The sequence below is a fragment of the Lactuca saligna genome, chromosome 8 (assembly GCF_052625555.1).
Source record: "Lactuca saligna cultivar CGN05327 chromosome 8, ASM5262555v1, whole genome shotgun sequence".
Taxonomy (NCBI): Eukaryota; Viridiplantae; Streptophyta; class Magnoliopsida; order Asterales; family Asteraceae; genus Lactuca; species Lactuca saligna.
In genome coordinates this window covers 14,182,389-14,197,017 of record NC_136424.1, presented here as the reverse complement: position 1 = coordinate 14,197,017, position 14,629 = coordinate 14,182,389, and the positions used below count along the sequence as shown (strand labels likewise).

The 14,629-nt window shown below is 35.2% G+C and overlaps 2 protein-coding genes across 2 annotated transcripts; both read right to left on the bottom strand.

Moving 5' to 3' along the window:
• Window positions 1-1,267: 1,267 nt before the first annotated feature.
• Window positions 1,268-4,328, bottom strand: LOC145013216 (uncharacterized). The gene is made up of 2 exons (XM_078972019.1): window positions 3,672-4,328; window positions 1,268-1,722 (listed from the first exon to the last, which is right to left on the bottom strand). The coding sequence occupies exons 1-2, from the start codon at window positions 4,079-4,081 to the stop codon at window positions 1,488-1,490; spliced, it is 645 nt and encodes a 214-aa protein (XP_078828145.1). The 5' UTR covers window positions 4,082-4,328; the 3' UTR covers window positions 1,268-1,487.
• A 5,843-nt stretch (window positions 4,329-10,171) lies between these two features.
• Window positions 10,172-10,688, bottom strand: LOC145009418 (uncharacterized). Its single transcript, XM_078968114.1, has 2 exons — window positions 10,374-10,688; window positions 10,172-10,291 (listed from the first exon to the last, which is right to left on the bottom strand). The coding sequence occupies exons 1-2, from the start codon at window positions 10,686-10,688 to the stop codon at window positions 10,172-10,174; spliced, it is 435 nt and encodes a 144-aa protein (XP_078824240.1).
• Between the last annotated feature and the right edge of the window lie 3,941 nt (window positions 10,689-14,629).

The following is a 14,629-nucleotide window of genomic DNA, read 5'->3' as shown; positions in this document are numbered from 1 at the left end:
GAACATTTGCATCGATGATCGCTGTATGTCCTTCAATCACTGAAAAAAGTAGACCAGTCACCACTAAGTTTAAAAAAATTAGCTTGGAATTTAGCGTCAATATCATTAAATAGTAACAAAGTTTAAAGGTGGGAAGGAAGGAGTGATATATCAGACTCTATATTAGACTCTTTATTTATTTAGGACTTTCATCAAACAGGTAGAGTGCATGTATAATGTAAGAGAATTGGCTTAAGAATAATAATAGTTATGTACATACCTCATTGATTCTATAGAATGAGCACAAAATAACACGAATATACGTTATTTTAGCTTGCTTATCTTCATGTAATATGTGCTCGAATACACAGAAAAAACCAAAAGCTTGAAATTGATAATCGATGGCTGAAATCAAATACTTGAAATGATAATACATTTAAGATGAAGTTAAATTGATAAAACACCTGATTTGAGAGTAAACTCGAATCATCAATCTGATGGCAATCGACATCCGTTGATGATTGATTACCACTGTTGATGAATGGCTAAAAATCATTGATCTGAAAGTGATGAAAACTCGGGGGAAGAAAAACCAAACCTTGATCAATTGATGAAATCATGATGTAGAGTAAAAGCACAACTTGAAAGATCGTTAGCAATTGTTAACGATGAAGATTAGCAGAAATCGATTGAACACTTGAACTTCTACCTTGGATGAAATCGATTATCACAAAGCTAAAATCGATAAAAATCTTGTAATGAATTGTTGATGTCGACAAATGAACATAAACCTCAATCACTCAACTCAAAGCAAATAGAAGATTCATTAGCGAGAATCGAAGATCAAGTAATGTTGATCGATTAGTGTGAATTGGAAGAAAGAATCGAAGCAGCTGGGGTTTGTGATAAAGTGAAGATAACATATCTGATGATCTAAAATTTAACCTAGTGACTAATCTACCCCTAATTAACTAATCTTTTAGATTAATTAGTATTAATCACGTTTTCTTATGAGCCACAAGATCATTTTTTATCAAAGGCTCAGATTTAGTCCTCATGTCTCACAAAATATAGATGATATCAAATAAACTTTTATATATATATATATATATATATATATATATATATATATATATATATATATATATATATATAAACCCATGTAATAATAATATACAATACTTTTAAAAGACTAAAAATGAGGTTTTCTTTTTATCTCCTCGTTTATGTCATGTCAATGCGCCATTAACTCATCCAAAACATACATAAATTATTAACAAATCAAATCTAGAAAAGTCCAAATTAGACATTCAAAAGTCAATTTTGGCGTTCTTTCTTTAATCTCAAAACAATTCATAAATATCTTAAAGCTTACAACAACAATACAATATCTAATAGATGAAAGACTTAAGACTACATAATATCAACAAATTAAAAAGTACCCCACTAACTCTTCTTTGCTTGCATGGCCTTTGCTTCTATTTCCCATGATCATGATTCACATTTAATCACGATGGCACATTGAAGTGGAAAAGCCAGGAGATGACAAAAGCAAAAACCATAGAAGCTAACAAGAAGTTGAGAAACCGATGGCCCTGCCAGAAGTTGCGGGTCTCTGATGTAACCATGGGTGCAGTGGCTCGTGATGGTGTTGAACCATTTGTTTCACTCCATTGGTCTATTGGTTCAGCCTCATCTACACCAGCAACGTTTTTTGCAGTTGATCCACATATCTCACACGTTCTTGATTATTAAGACATAAAATCAAATTAGGCTGTAATAACGAATTAATATACCTTTGGGAAAGGGCTACTCACAAAAATAACCAATAAATATGGAAGGTTTTTTGTAATTAACAAGGTCACCATAAGGTTGATGCATATGAGATTCGGACATTGATCAACTTCATTTCAAAGTGTTTCATATCAATAAGACACTTTGCTAGTGGTTGAATCAAATATAAAAAGTTAACATCCTAAAATACCATTTTTCAAATTTTAGCATAAAAAGCCACGCTGATGAATTTTGAAAAATATATTTTTTGAAAAAATTATTTTTTCAATATGTTTTTAAGAAAATGATATCATTTTGCGAAAAGTTAAAAATCTCACCGTATACTTTTTTTATGGGACCATTTTATGATAAAAGTTGAAATTACGATTATATTTTGACATTACCTTTGCCATTTTGTTTATTTTTGTAATTAGCCCTTTGGGTTATTATGATAATCGTACAAAAGTTGGTCATATGTGCAATTGAATTTTTCCATGAACTTAGGACGCCAACAATAAAATATAGTGACAAGAATCATATGTCATCTCCTTAATAATTGAATTTAATAACAATCTTCAAAACTTTTAGAAAAGTTGCTATGTTGCTGTTGGTTCGAATAAAACTCCACTAGCTACCAAATAAGAAAAAGTGAAAGAAGACGAAGAAAGCAAATTCCATCACTGTTAAAAGATATAGTAGTGATATACACGGTTTTCTATGTTCAAAATACACACAAGAGTACCACGATTTTGCAGATCTTTTTCTTTTTGTTTTCAAACACACAACAAACGTCATCCAAGGTTATTCTTGTTAAAGAAAATAAGAGTAACAACAAAGATATAAACGATTTTCTATGTGCAAAATACACATAAGATGTATTTTCGCAAAGTTTGAATTTTGTAAAGATTTTTATAATAAGATATTCAAAAAGCAAATCCGTAATCCAAAAAATCCATATTACGAATTGGTGGTCGATTTATCAAAACGGTCCCAAAAAAAATTCCAAAGCAAATAAGGCATTGTTACAAGGGTCGGCCCTTTTCTTTTCTTTTCTTGATTTTTATTTCATAAAAAGTAGCTTTGTCGACTTTATTCTGAACTTATTCCTTTATCCTTGTGTTCCTTAAAGTATTTCACTACCTATTTTGAAATAATAAACATGTTTTACCAAGGTTAATATTGTTTTCTTTCTTTCTTTCTTTTTGGCTCCATTCTCTTTTACAATTTAATAATATTTTTTCAGAACCTATCAATGATTGGACAAATTTAATCTTACGATAAAAAGAAGGCTAATCATAAAAAATTACAAATACCAAAAAACGAAATATCACAAAATGTTATATTTTCAATTTTATGCCACAAAATAACTAATTACTTCATGAAAGATAAAATAACCTTTTTTGCGAAATCGTTTTTTCAGTAAAAAACTAAAAAAAAAATGGATTTTTTAAACTTTATTACGCAATTGTCATTTTAGTGACAAAATGATGTCCATTTTCCTCCAAAAAGATATATATATATATATATATATATATATATATATATATATATATATATATATATACACGAAAAATGCAGCAGGGATTACTTGAAAAGGCACTAAACTTAAGTTTCCTAATTCTTTGATAGAGAAAGGTGACTAAACTGAAAAAGACAAAACATGTAAATAGAAACTAAATGAATACAACAAAAACCTTAAACTTACTAACAAAAACGACTTAATTTCTAGCATAAAGCAAAGTCGCAAATAAGTGGTAAACAAAAGTTGAGAACTAAGTATTCTAAACTCTAATCAAAGCAAGAAGCAAAATCAATCCCAATTACAGAAGTTCCAAAGCATAAAAGATGGAAAATATGTAAATGGGTATCTTTAAAAAGTTATAAAATTTAATTCATGGAAGATGGTTTTTGTTAATTACCTGTTGCCCTTAATCTTGAACCAAGTTTCAGCACACTGTTTATGAGCAGCTGCTAAATCGTCTTTACAAGAACAACCCAACTCAATCGGAATCCCATTTCCCGATTCTTGATTGTTTACATCCAAACTCAAATGACAAATCCTACAATCCTTTTCAATCTTCAATAAATGTACCTTATTTCCGCCTCCGCCTCCGCCACCAGTTTCCAGATCCACCGCCGAGGACTCTGAAACAGAGGATGACATCCCAGTTTCCACCACCTCCTCCGGCACCATCCCTGTGATCCCAATACTAGTTCTGTAACTCTCTTCACTCCCATCAGATGATCCAGACTGCCGGCGGGTGTCATCTCCGCCTCCATCGCCGCCACCGGATTCTAAATCGAGTTGGGGTTGTTGTAAAGTTGCCATTTTTAATTATACAGAGAAGAAAAATCGATTTTTTTTTTTTTTTTCATGAATACCCTCTCAGCCAAAAGTTGACGGAGATCTTCATCTCTCTAAATCTTTCCCTGTTTCTTCTTTTCCACTACTTATGTGCCAATTGGGGTGAAGAGTAAAAGGGTTTTGCCTTTCTGTCGTGTTACATCACTTCATCACCATGGTCGGGACTCGGGAGGAGAGAGAGCTTCAAAAGACTCAACATCTGAAAATTGTAGTGGCATAAAAAGCAGAGGAATTGGAGATGATGACGGAAAGAAATATTATAGAAAAAATTGCAATTACACCCCCTCAAAATTTCAACTTTATTGTTATAGGACCTTAAACTTTGAGAACTGGCTCCAACAACCTCAATATCATATTACTCGATTAATACACACTAGGTTGTTCTTATGGTAATATGTTATTAGAAAATGATAAAGATAGTAATTTGTTATAAATAAATTAAAAAAAAAAAAAAAAAAAAAAAAAATCCATCTGCTTACGCCCTCAACATTATGGGACGGTGTTTGTCGTTCAATCTCCCACTAAATTCCATGATCACAATTATAAACTAATAAAAAGAGAATTTATGTTGTTTAGATGAATAAGTTATTTAATAGGTTACTTTAATTTGGCGGTGACTTCTTGTCAATAAAACATGTTTTAGTCTCTCTCTCAAATGTTCAACATATTAATACATAGAGTACAAATATAATAATGTAATGTGATGTAGAATAGTGACAATTTCGTAGGTTGGTGTGTGGTGAGGAAATTGTAGTGATGTAATAATATTTTTGGAGTTGTCAAAGTGTTAGGCACTCCTGATAACCTTAGAATTTCAGAAATAATTATTAGGATTTGGTACAATTTACATGTTTAAATTATTTTTAACTTCCTTTTCATCCAAACGTTTTATCTGGTATTATTATCTTACAGTTATTGGTCCTTATTATCAGTATATTTTAACATTTTAAGCTTCTTTTATGTTATTTGTGTTATTTTTAAACGAAATGAATTATTGTTGTATTAACTAGACGGACTCGCACCTTCTTCCTCAAGTCCTCTCTCTTTTCAAGCTCCCATATTTAGTTCTCTTCATTGAAGAAACGTCATGGTTGTTCCTGTTGGAAGCCTTCTATGGAAAACCATAAACCGCCACCACCACCATCGATGCAGCATACGATAGGAGAAACCATAAATTAGAAACATGATTCCAATCAATCATTTCAATTAAAAAAAATCCAATTACCAAAAAATGTAAACACGATATCAACCATGTTGGATTGACAGGTCAACAAATAAACGAGGGTTATAAAAATAAAATCAAGTCACTCGTATATATACCAAAATATAACAAAAAGAAAGAATCAAAAGATGGACATAGACCAAATGTAACATACTTTTCTGTGTAATGTATATGTTCTTGATATTTGTGAATAAACAATAAAAGCAAAGTATGGAGGATTTTTTTTAAGGGAAATTGACTTATTAAGGTAGCTAAGTATTTCCAATGTTCACATATGTGTAATATTGTTTTTTTTTGTACTCATTTACCCAACTAACTTGTTTTAGCCACTCACAAATAACAAACTTTACCGATTATCGTAGGTTTTGGGTGATGTGGCATCTACGTTGCTTCTGCGTTGCAATACTCATCACCTACATGGCATTGAGAAGTGTTTACATTATAAGAAGGGTGAGATACGAATGGTTATTAATTAAAACCCTAGATCGATCGATGACATCTTCTTCCTCATCTTTTTCTTCTAAACAACAAGACGAATTACAACCAGATCATCCATGTGATTGCAACTTGCCATCTCGTGTGAAGACATCAAGAACCCTAGACAATTCTGGAAGGAAATTCAGAGTTTGTCAAAACTCACTGGTTAATCATTTTTTTACTTCTTCATCATTCAATTTAAAATGTTTTTATAAATTTCTTGAAGAATGGAAAAAGTCCAAACTGTAAATTTTGGCAATGGTTGGATGATGATGAAAAGAGGAAAGATGGAAGAAGGCATTACAGGATGACACCAGAAGAAAGTTGCAATCTTACCTTGTAAATAATCAGCATATGCAAGATGAAGATTAAACAAGAGAAGAACAACAATAAACAAGAACTTGACAAAGTCAATTGGAAATTGTTTACTCATAGACTTGCATTGATTTTCTTGTTTCTCATGTATGTCAAAATGTTGTTTTAAATTATGTAGTTTATTATGATGTAGTATGACTAAATTATGTATGCTTTTGTGATGTTTTGAATGAAAAAAGGTTACATTGGATCATTAGAATGGAATTGTACATTGTAATGGAATTGTTATTAAACTTGGTATTATAAAAGAATTGTGAAACATTGTAATAGAATCATTGGAATGGAAGTGTACAAACATTATAATGTTATTGTGAATCATTGGAATTGAATCATTGGAATGGAAGTGTACAAACATTGTAATGTTATTGTGAATCATTGGAATGGAATTGTTCAAACAATGTAATGGAATTGTGAAACATTGTAATAGAATTGTGAACATTGTAATGGAAATGTGATTACACTGTAATGGAATTGTGATTACACTTGGTATTCTAAAAGATGGTAATAAGTTATAAACAATACAAATGGTAATGCATTGTAAACATTTCAGTGAACATTGATTTCAAAAGATGTGTCAAAAGTTTTACATAACATAGTTAAACATTCATTAAACCCAAAAGATGTGCAAAAAAGTAAAACACTACACACTTAAAAATGCATTTAAGCTATTCCAACTAGTTTTCAAAAGATGTTCCAAAAGATTCCAAAGTTAAAACATGTTAGTCAAAGATGCCAAAACATTAATAACAGTCCAAGAAGCCAAAAGCTGATCCAACTCATACGGATTGTCATCACTGCTTCCTTGTTTTTCCTTTCACTTCTTCCTTATCTTAAGTTTTGTAATTATTTCTGAAGGTTTCCTTGCCCTCTGTTCCACTACAACTTGAAAAGATGGTATTTCCACTTGATATTGAAATATAATTTGGTTAGCATCTTCAACTTGAACTTGCACTTCAGGTTGAACTTTAGCTTGAACTTCAGGGTGAAATTCAAGTTGAACTTCAGGTTGCACTTCATCTTGCACTTCATCTTGAACTTCAAGTTGCACTTCATCTTGAACTTTAGGTTGCACTTCAGGCTGCACATCATCTTCAAATTCAACATCAAAAGAGTCCACTTCACTTTCAGGTTCTTTTTCAACTTCACTCTCATTGTCTATACCAACTTCATGTGCCAATGCAACCTTCACTTTACCTATTTTGCATTACTTGAAAGGTTAAGTTATGCCAAATATGTTAAGTTATACAATATATATATATATATATATATATATATATATATATATATATCAAACATACCAACTTTCTTGGGTTTCATTTTGTAACAGCCCGGATCCCCAGGTATCTTTACTTTCATATTTTTGATATTCTGTGAGGGGACTCGGCGAGTTGGAGGTCGAACTCGCCGAGTCGGGTCGCGGTTTTGGGCGGAGGTTCGCGTTCGGACTCGGCGAGTCCGTGCTGTTTAATGAAACCCTAATTTCCCGGTCCTAAGCCCTATTTAAAGGACCTTATGGCCTTCATTTGCGGCCACCTTGAACCCTAAGAGCACCCATACGACTGTGAGCCCTTGTGAGTGTGTTAGGAGGCCATTTGTTCATCATTTTGTGTATTATTGCAAGAAAGGAGGGAGCAGATCAAGCTTGAAGAGTTGGGGAGCTTGGATCTGCTTCTATTTCATCAAGGGAACCTTCTTGAGGTAACTTTCAGAGCCAAACTTCGTATTTTGGGTTGATATGTCAAATCTAGGGTTTCTTCTTGCATTTCTTGGCTTAAATTGGAAGTATGAAAGGTCCCATGGAGATATGGAACCTAGATCTGGACCTTAGCAGGTCCAGGAGGCCCCATTTGACAAGCTTTATGTCCATTCTCTTGAGTTAGAAGCTAGGGTTGCCATATTAGAGGTTATTTCTCCAAAATGAGCCTTGTATGCGTTGCATGGCGACCAAGACTGAGACTTTACGTGACAAATGAGCTTGGGAAGGCCAGATCTATGTATGTATGGAACGGATCTGACCGCAAAAGCCAGTTTTAGCTGGTGCATGGCATGGACTCGCCGAGTCTGAAGAACAGACTCGACGAGTCGCTTAAAGATTGTCCTTGAGACCACCCAGTGTGTAGTCCTGACTGAGTTGGGGGTGACCCAGTGAGTCGCAGAGAGTTGGAAAGGTCTTGACAGGTGGACCGAGTCAAGTTGGGACTCGCCGAGTTGTCCTTGCGACTCGGCGAGTTGAGTCACGGTGGCCCCGTGATTCAGGCCCAGGTGGAACTCGTCGAGTCGGGGGAGTACTCGACGAGTCAAAGGGAAAATCCTTGAGAGTTGGTTAAAACGCGTAGACTCGCCGAGTCACTATGGTGCACTTGCCGAGTCTGGTCCAAATTGACCAAAGACTGTTGACCAAGTCAACCTGTGTTGACTTGATATGGATGGTCAACCTTAGTGGTACAAGTAATAATTATAGATTCATGATATCATAGGAGGATTACAGCTCGAGGGTTCGAGCACGAGTGATTCTAGGATTCACGATTAGCGACTTAGCGAGGCATACGAGGTGAGTCTTCTCACTATACTGTACCCGGAAGGGTTTTGACTGTGTGATCGGAAGGTCGAATATGATATGAGATATATGCTTTATGTGTGTTAAGTTATTCGTTATATGTGCCATGTATGATATGTTGATTTGGGCCGGAAGGCACCATGTTATGGTCCGGAAGGCGTGGTCATATGGACTATAAGGTTGACGTGGGTAGGACCGGAAGGTTTACCCAGTCGGGACGGAAGTCCCCTGAGACACATGGACCGGAAGGTCAAGGCCTGGAAAGGCGTATGTGCGTAGGTTGTATTTTGGGGAACTCACTAAGCATTTATGCTTACAGTTGTTGTGTTATGTGTTTCAGGTACTAGCGAGGACCGTGGGAAGGCGCCGGCGTGATCGTACACACACTCGGAGAAACCATTTTGTGATCTTTTATGTAATCGGTTGTGACTAAATTCTTATATTGGAACCTAAACTTATTACTCATGTTTTGATGATTGTAAAAATGAAAAATTTTTGGTTTGGAATTTTATGATGTTACACATTTTCTTTGAACTTGCATTTGATGATTCCTCAATTGGTTTTTGAGGGCAGGTTGTTCTATTATGCCCACTTTCCCTACATATGCTGTATTTCTTCACACTACCTCTTTTTGTGTCTGAATGCTTTTTTCCTTGGTTTTCTCTCTCAATCTGATCCATTTTTCCTTTTGTTGATGGTCTTCCTGGTAGCCTTCTCCTTTTGGGGGGAAATGGCTTGATGTAGTCTACATGAGGCCACATATCAACACCATTAAGTGGGTTAATGGTATACCTATAATAGTTTAAGAACATTGTTGTGGTAAACCATGGTGATACATACCCCTCTACATCCCTATTGAGGTTTGCAATGCAAGCATACCCATGCACACAAGGGTAACTTGTTAACTGCCAAGTTCTATAGGCATATGTCATGCTACCAATATCCACAACATATGCATCATACCCAAGTTTGACTTCATACTGTTGATAACCAGATGGTATAACTTTCCAAAATCTATCCACATACACATGTTAAAAGACAAATATATATAAGGACAAACATTTTTAAGCACTTACCTTTGAAGATCCCTAAGCTTGGACAAGTTTAATCTAATGGAAGGACATATGGTTAAATCCCAAGATTTCCCCTTAATCTTCTGTCTATAAATCCTCTCCATCACATAAATTTGAATTTCTTCTAACATGATGATTAGTGGTCTCTTCCTGGCAGTTTCAATCACTAAGTTGAAACTCTCAGATATACCATTTTCGTATGCATCACAAGCCCTATCAGTCTGAAAAAATGCTTTACTCCAAGTTTTAGGGCCCTTTTCCATCAAATGATCATAAGCTAGTGGTTCTACTTTCTTGATTTCATTCATATGTTGCTTAAATTTTGCAGGGGTAGTAGATGCAGCAGCATACTACAAAAGCTTTCTAAATTGTTGGTCCTTAAACCTTTTCATGAAGTTAGCACATATGTGCCTAGCACATTGCCTATGCTCCGCTGCTGGAACCCTTTCCTTCACAGCCTCAAGTAATCCCTGTTAGGAATAGACACAACACATAAACAACATAAACAAAACATAAGCTCAAATAAAGATGGAAAGAATATAAATTGATTACTTTGTGTTGGTATGATATCAAGGTTAGTCCATGACTAGCTCCCATTCCAAGGTCCTCAATTAGAAGGTCAATAATCCACTTCCATGTTTCCTTACTTTCCACTGATACAACAACCCAAGCAATAGGATATATATGGTTATTTGCATCTCTACCTATAGTAGAAAGCAACTGACTTCTACATATTCCATTTAGGAAGCAACCATCTAGTCCAATTATCCTCCTACAACCTTCAATCCATCCATCCTTCAATCCCTTGAAACATACATAAAACTTTGAGAAATAAGTGGTTCCATCAGGCATGCCATCTACATCCATCTTCACTGTTGATCCTGGGTTAGTGTAACATCCCAAAATACAGGCCAAAAAGTTTCATTTGAATTAAGTTAGTAAATAAAACCAACAGTATAAAAACATTCATAATAATATCTCATGTCAAAACCAAAGTATCAATAATCAAAACATAGTAGATTCACCTCGCAATTTTGGCAGTCCCTACAGAAATCTCTAGGAACTAGGCTAGATATGAGTACGACCTACCATCCACAAACCGACGGGCAGAGCGAGCGCACCATACAAACATTAGAAGATATGTTGAGAGCCTGTGTGATAGAATTTGGTAAGGAATGGGATACCCATTTACCGCTTATCAAATTATCCTATGATAACAGCTATCACACTAGTATTAAAGTCGCTCCATTCGAAGCTTTCTACGGTCGCAAATGCAGATCACCCCTGTGTTGGGCCGAAGTGGGGGATACTCAGCTAGCTGGGGGGGCAAGTCCCTGATAGCACCCTTACTGGGCCTGAAATCATAAGGGAGACCACTGAAAATATTGTTCAAATTTGGGAAAGACTGAAGACGTCTCGTGATCGACAAAAGAGTTACGCAGACAAGCGATGCAAACCCTTGGAATTTCATATTGGAGATCGGGTACTAATGAAAGTTTCCCCTTGGAAAGGAATGATATGTTTCGGTAAACGTGGGAAACTAAACCCGAGGTACATCGGACCATTTGAAATCCTTGCCAGGATTGGTCCCGTGGCGTAATAACTCCGATTACCACAAGAGCTTAATAACGTACACCCTACCTTCCACGTATCAAACTTGAAAAATTGCCTATCAAATGAGACTCTAGTGATACCACTCGACGAAATCGAAGTTAGCGAAAATCTCTACTTCGTGGAGGAACCAGTCGAGATCATGGATCGGGAGATCAAAAGAACGAAACAAAGTCGCATTCCCATTGTGAAGGTTCGTTGGAATGCAAAACGAGGACCTGAGTTCACCTGGGAACGCGAAGATCAAATGAAACAAAAATACCTGCATCTCTTCCCAAACACTTGATGTCCCAGCCAAAACGTAAATTTCGGGACGAAATTCCCTCTAACGGGGGTATGATGTGACAATAGTCAACTTCGGGTCAAGTCAAAGTCAAACAAAGTCAACAAGTAAAACCAGACGACTCATTTAGCCCTTGTATATTAGGGTTTGCAATTGTATATTTACTAAATAAAACGCTATTTTATTGAGAAAACATCAATTGGAAAATCCGTACGTTTGAATTTCGATAGCCGTGATAATGCTAAACATTGAACCAAAGGGGTAAAACACTATTACACACTCATCGGGAGTGTGTAGGACACTAAAACATGGCTTAATGGGGTTTACGGACCTTGCATTGTGAAGCTAAACACTCAAAAATGTCACAAACAAAACCTCTCTCAATCGTATTTACTCTATCTCTCTCTATGTTAAATCTCTCCCAAATCTCTCTCTCAAAAGTTCTCATAACTTTTTATAGTCTTTCGGGCCATCCTGACCCTTAACTGGGTCAAAAACCGCATAAAACGGGGTAAAAATGGGTAAAATAGCCTTAAAGAACCGAAACCCTCCTTTAAGTGCCGAAGCCTCTCGGACCGAAACTAGGAAGAGCCGAAACCTCCTGAGACCAAAACCGAGACCCCGGAAGCCGAAAGCCGAAAGCCGAACCAGCCAAGGACCGAGACTGAGCCTCGCCTTCGGCTACTTTCCTTCCCTTCGCACCTTTGGTCCTCCTTCCCCTTCTCTCGGTTTCTCTTACAAGACCGAACCCCACTCTCGGTTCCCCATCTACTTTTGGTTCTAAGGGCCGAGATCGAACCTTCGGCCAGGAACTTCGGATTTTGAAAATTTTCACCCGATTTTCAATATTTTTAGTTTAAGCTCGTTTTTCATCATTTTAACGCGAGATTTTCACCTAAAACTTTATTTTAAAAAAATGAAGACACAAAATACATAATTAAGCACGTTTTTAATGCCAATCTTATCCAAGATTTAGTGGGTGAAGTACAAGGGGGTGGAGTGTTGACTTATCTTTAGCTTATGACACAAGCAACCCCTCACACCCACTCCATGACCGGCCATACTTCTTCCACCATACCCAGGTCTTGTTAATGTACTTTTTCAATCATTTCCAACCTTTTCCACATTATTAGAGCTGGAACAGCATTCCACACTCCTCACTTCACTCATTTCTCTTATTTTGCCAAAAAATCAAACACAACTTTCTCTCACGTTCTCTCTCTAAAAATTCGAGATTTAAGGCTGATCATCAAGCATTCTTGAACTCTTGGTAAGTATGATTCATCTTCTTTGTGATGATTACACTTCATTTTACTCAAATAATTGATTTCTTACACAAACTCCATCAATTTTGTGTTAGATTCTTGAATCTTCAAAGTAATCCTCCAAGTGTTCTTGAGTTGAACACTTCTCGTCTCCAACATTCATCTACTGAAATCATTCTATATGATTTCATACCCCTATACTTTCATATTTTCTTAATTTTTAAGGGGGAATACAAGTTAAATCACCAAGAACACAACTAAATGTTTATAACAGCTTTCATCAGAAAAGTTGGACTCCATTCACGAACTGTTTTGGCCGACTTAAACATTTTTTTTACAAAACTATATTAGATGCATATAGTTCAGGTTTATACCTTTAAAATGACTACTTTCACATCTCCATGTGATTTTTCTACAATTTATGGTGATTTTTACCAAACTGCCTATCATTCCAAGAATCAATCCGGACCAGTCTGGGTTTATGGACGCTGTCACCTAAGTTGGAGGTCACTAAAAATCATGGAAAAATTTATGAACAAACTAGACTCATTTTACAAACTCTCAGAATTTATGGATTCTGATTTGGATCTATTATGAAGTTTTTATAAATTTTCTAATAACAGTGATAGAAACTGTTAATAACAAAAAAAATGCTAACAATTTCATTTCACCTTGTAACATGTCGAGCAAGGTGTTTATCTTTATGTGAGTATATGTTATTGAAAACAAATGACATTTTGTCTTAGTATATGGGCAAGCATCAGTTAATAAATGGATTTTGATATATATACACGGAATGTAAAAGATAACAAATTGTCATAATCAAAGCACATCCATTACATACAAACATTTGAATAAACTATGTTAAATATAGTTTACATACATTACCACTACTATCCTTGTTTTTGATAAACTATAATAGGTATAGTTTATGATACACTACATAATACATACATTTCAAAAGGGTACATTTATACGAAAATGGATTTTCATTACATTACACGTAAATTCGTTAATAACTTTGTGAGATATTCGCTTCACATTTACCATTAAGTCCTGTATTGAACCAGAGTCTCCTGGAGGGAGAGAGTGACAGTTGTATATAGATCTATATTGGGTTTGACAAACCCACACTTTAAATGCATGCAACAGTTAGACCGGAAGGTCTGGGGTGACAAATGTCATAAACATTTCCGACGTCTTAAGAACGTCGTATCAGGCCAACTTGGTCATAGTATGGTTATAATAAACTCACAGAAAGTATTAACAAACATAAGAATTTACGGGAATTTTATTTAATTCAAACGCGTTTATGTCGATTTAAACACATATCATTTTCTATCAGTAAGAGAGATTACTTATACATTTTGGTCTTCGGATATAAGACTACATTACACATTTTAAGGAAAATATCAAATTTTTTTGAAACAAACATGACATTTACATGAGAAACACTTTTATTAAGTTTTAAAACAAAAGCTTATGAACTCACCAAACTTTGTGTTGACACTTTTTCAAACAACTTGTATTCTCAGGAAATCACTAAACAGTTATCAAAGTGCATTTTGAGGATGGGGCGTTAAGGCGTCAACATTTCATGTTTTGTCAACATATTGTAATTGATTTGAAAACATGTAATTCATACAATG

Bases quoted from the DNA above. Each gene is read 5' to 3' on its own strand.
- LOC145013216 (XM_078972019.1), bottom strand. From the start codon at position 4,081: ATGGCAACTTTACAACAACCCCAACTCGATTTAGAATCCGGTGGCGGC. The intron at 1,723-3,671 runs GTAATTAACAAA...TTAATAATCAAG, and splicing joins TTCAAGATTAAGGGCAACAG to AACGTGTGAGATATGTGGAT.
- LOC145009418 (XM_078968114.1), bottom strand. From the start codon at position 10,688: ATGGATGTAGATGGCATGCCTGATGGAACCACTTATTTCTCAAAGTTT. The intron at 10,292-10,373 runs GTAATCAATTTA...TATTCCTAACAG, and splicing joins TGATATCATACCAACACAAA to GGATTACTTGAGGCTGTGAA.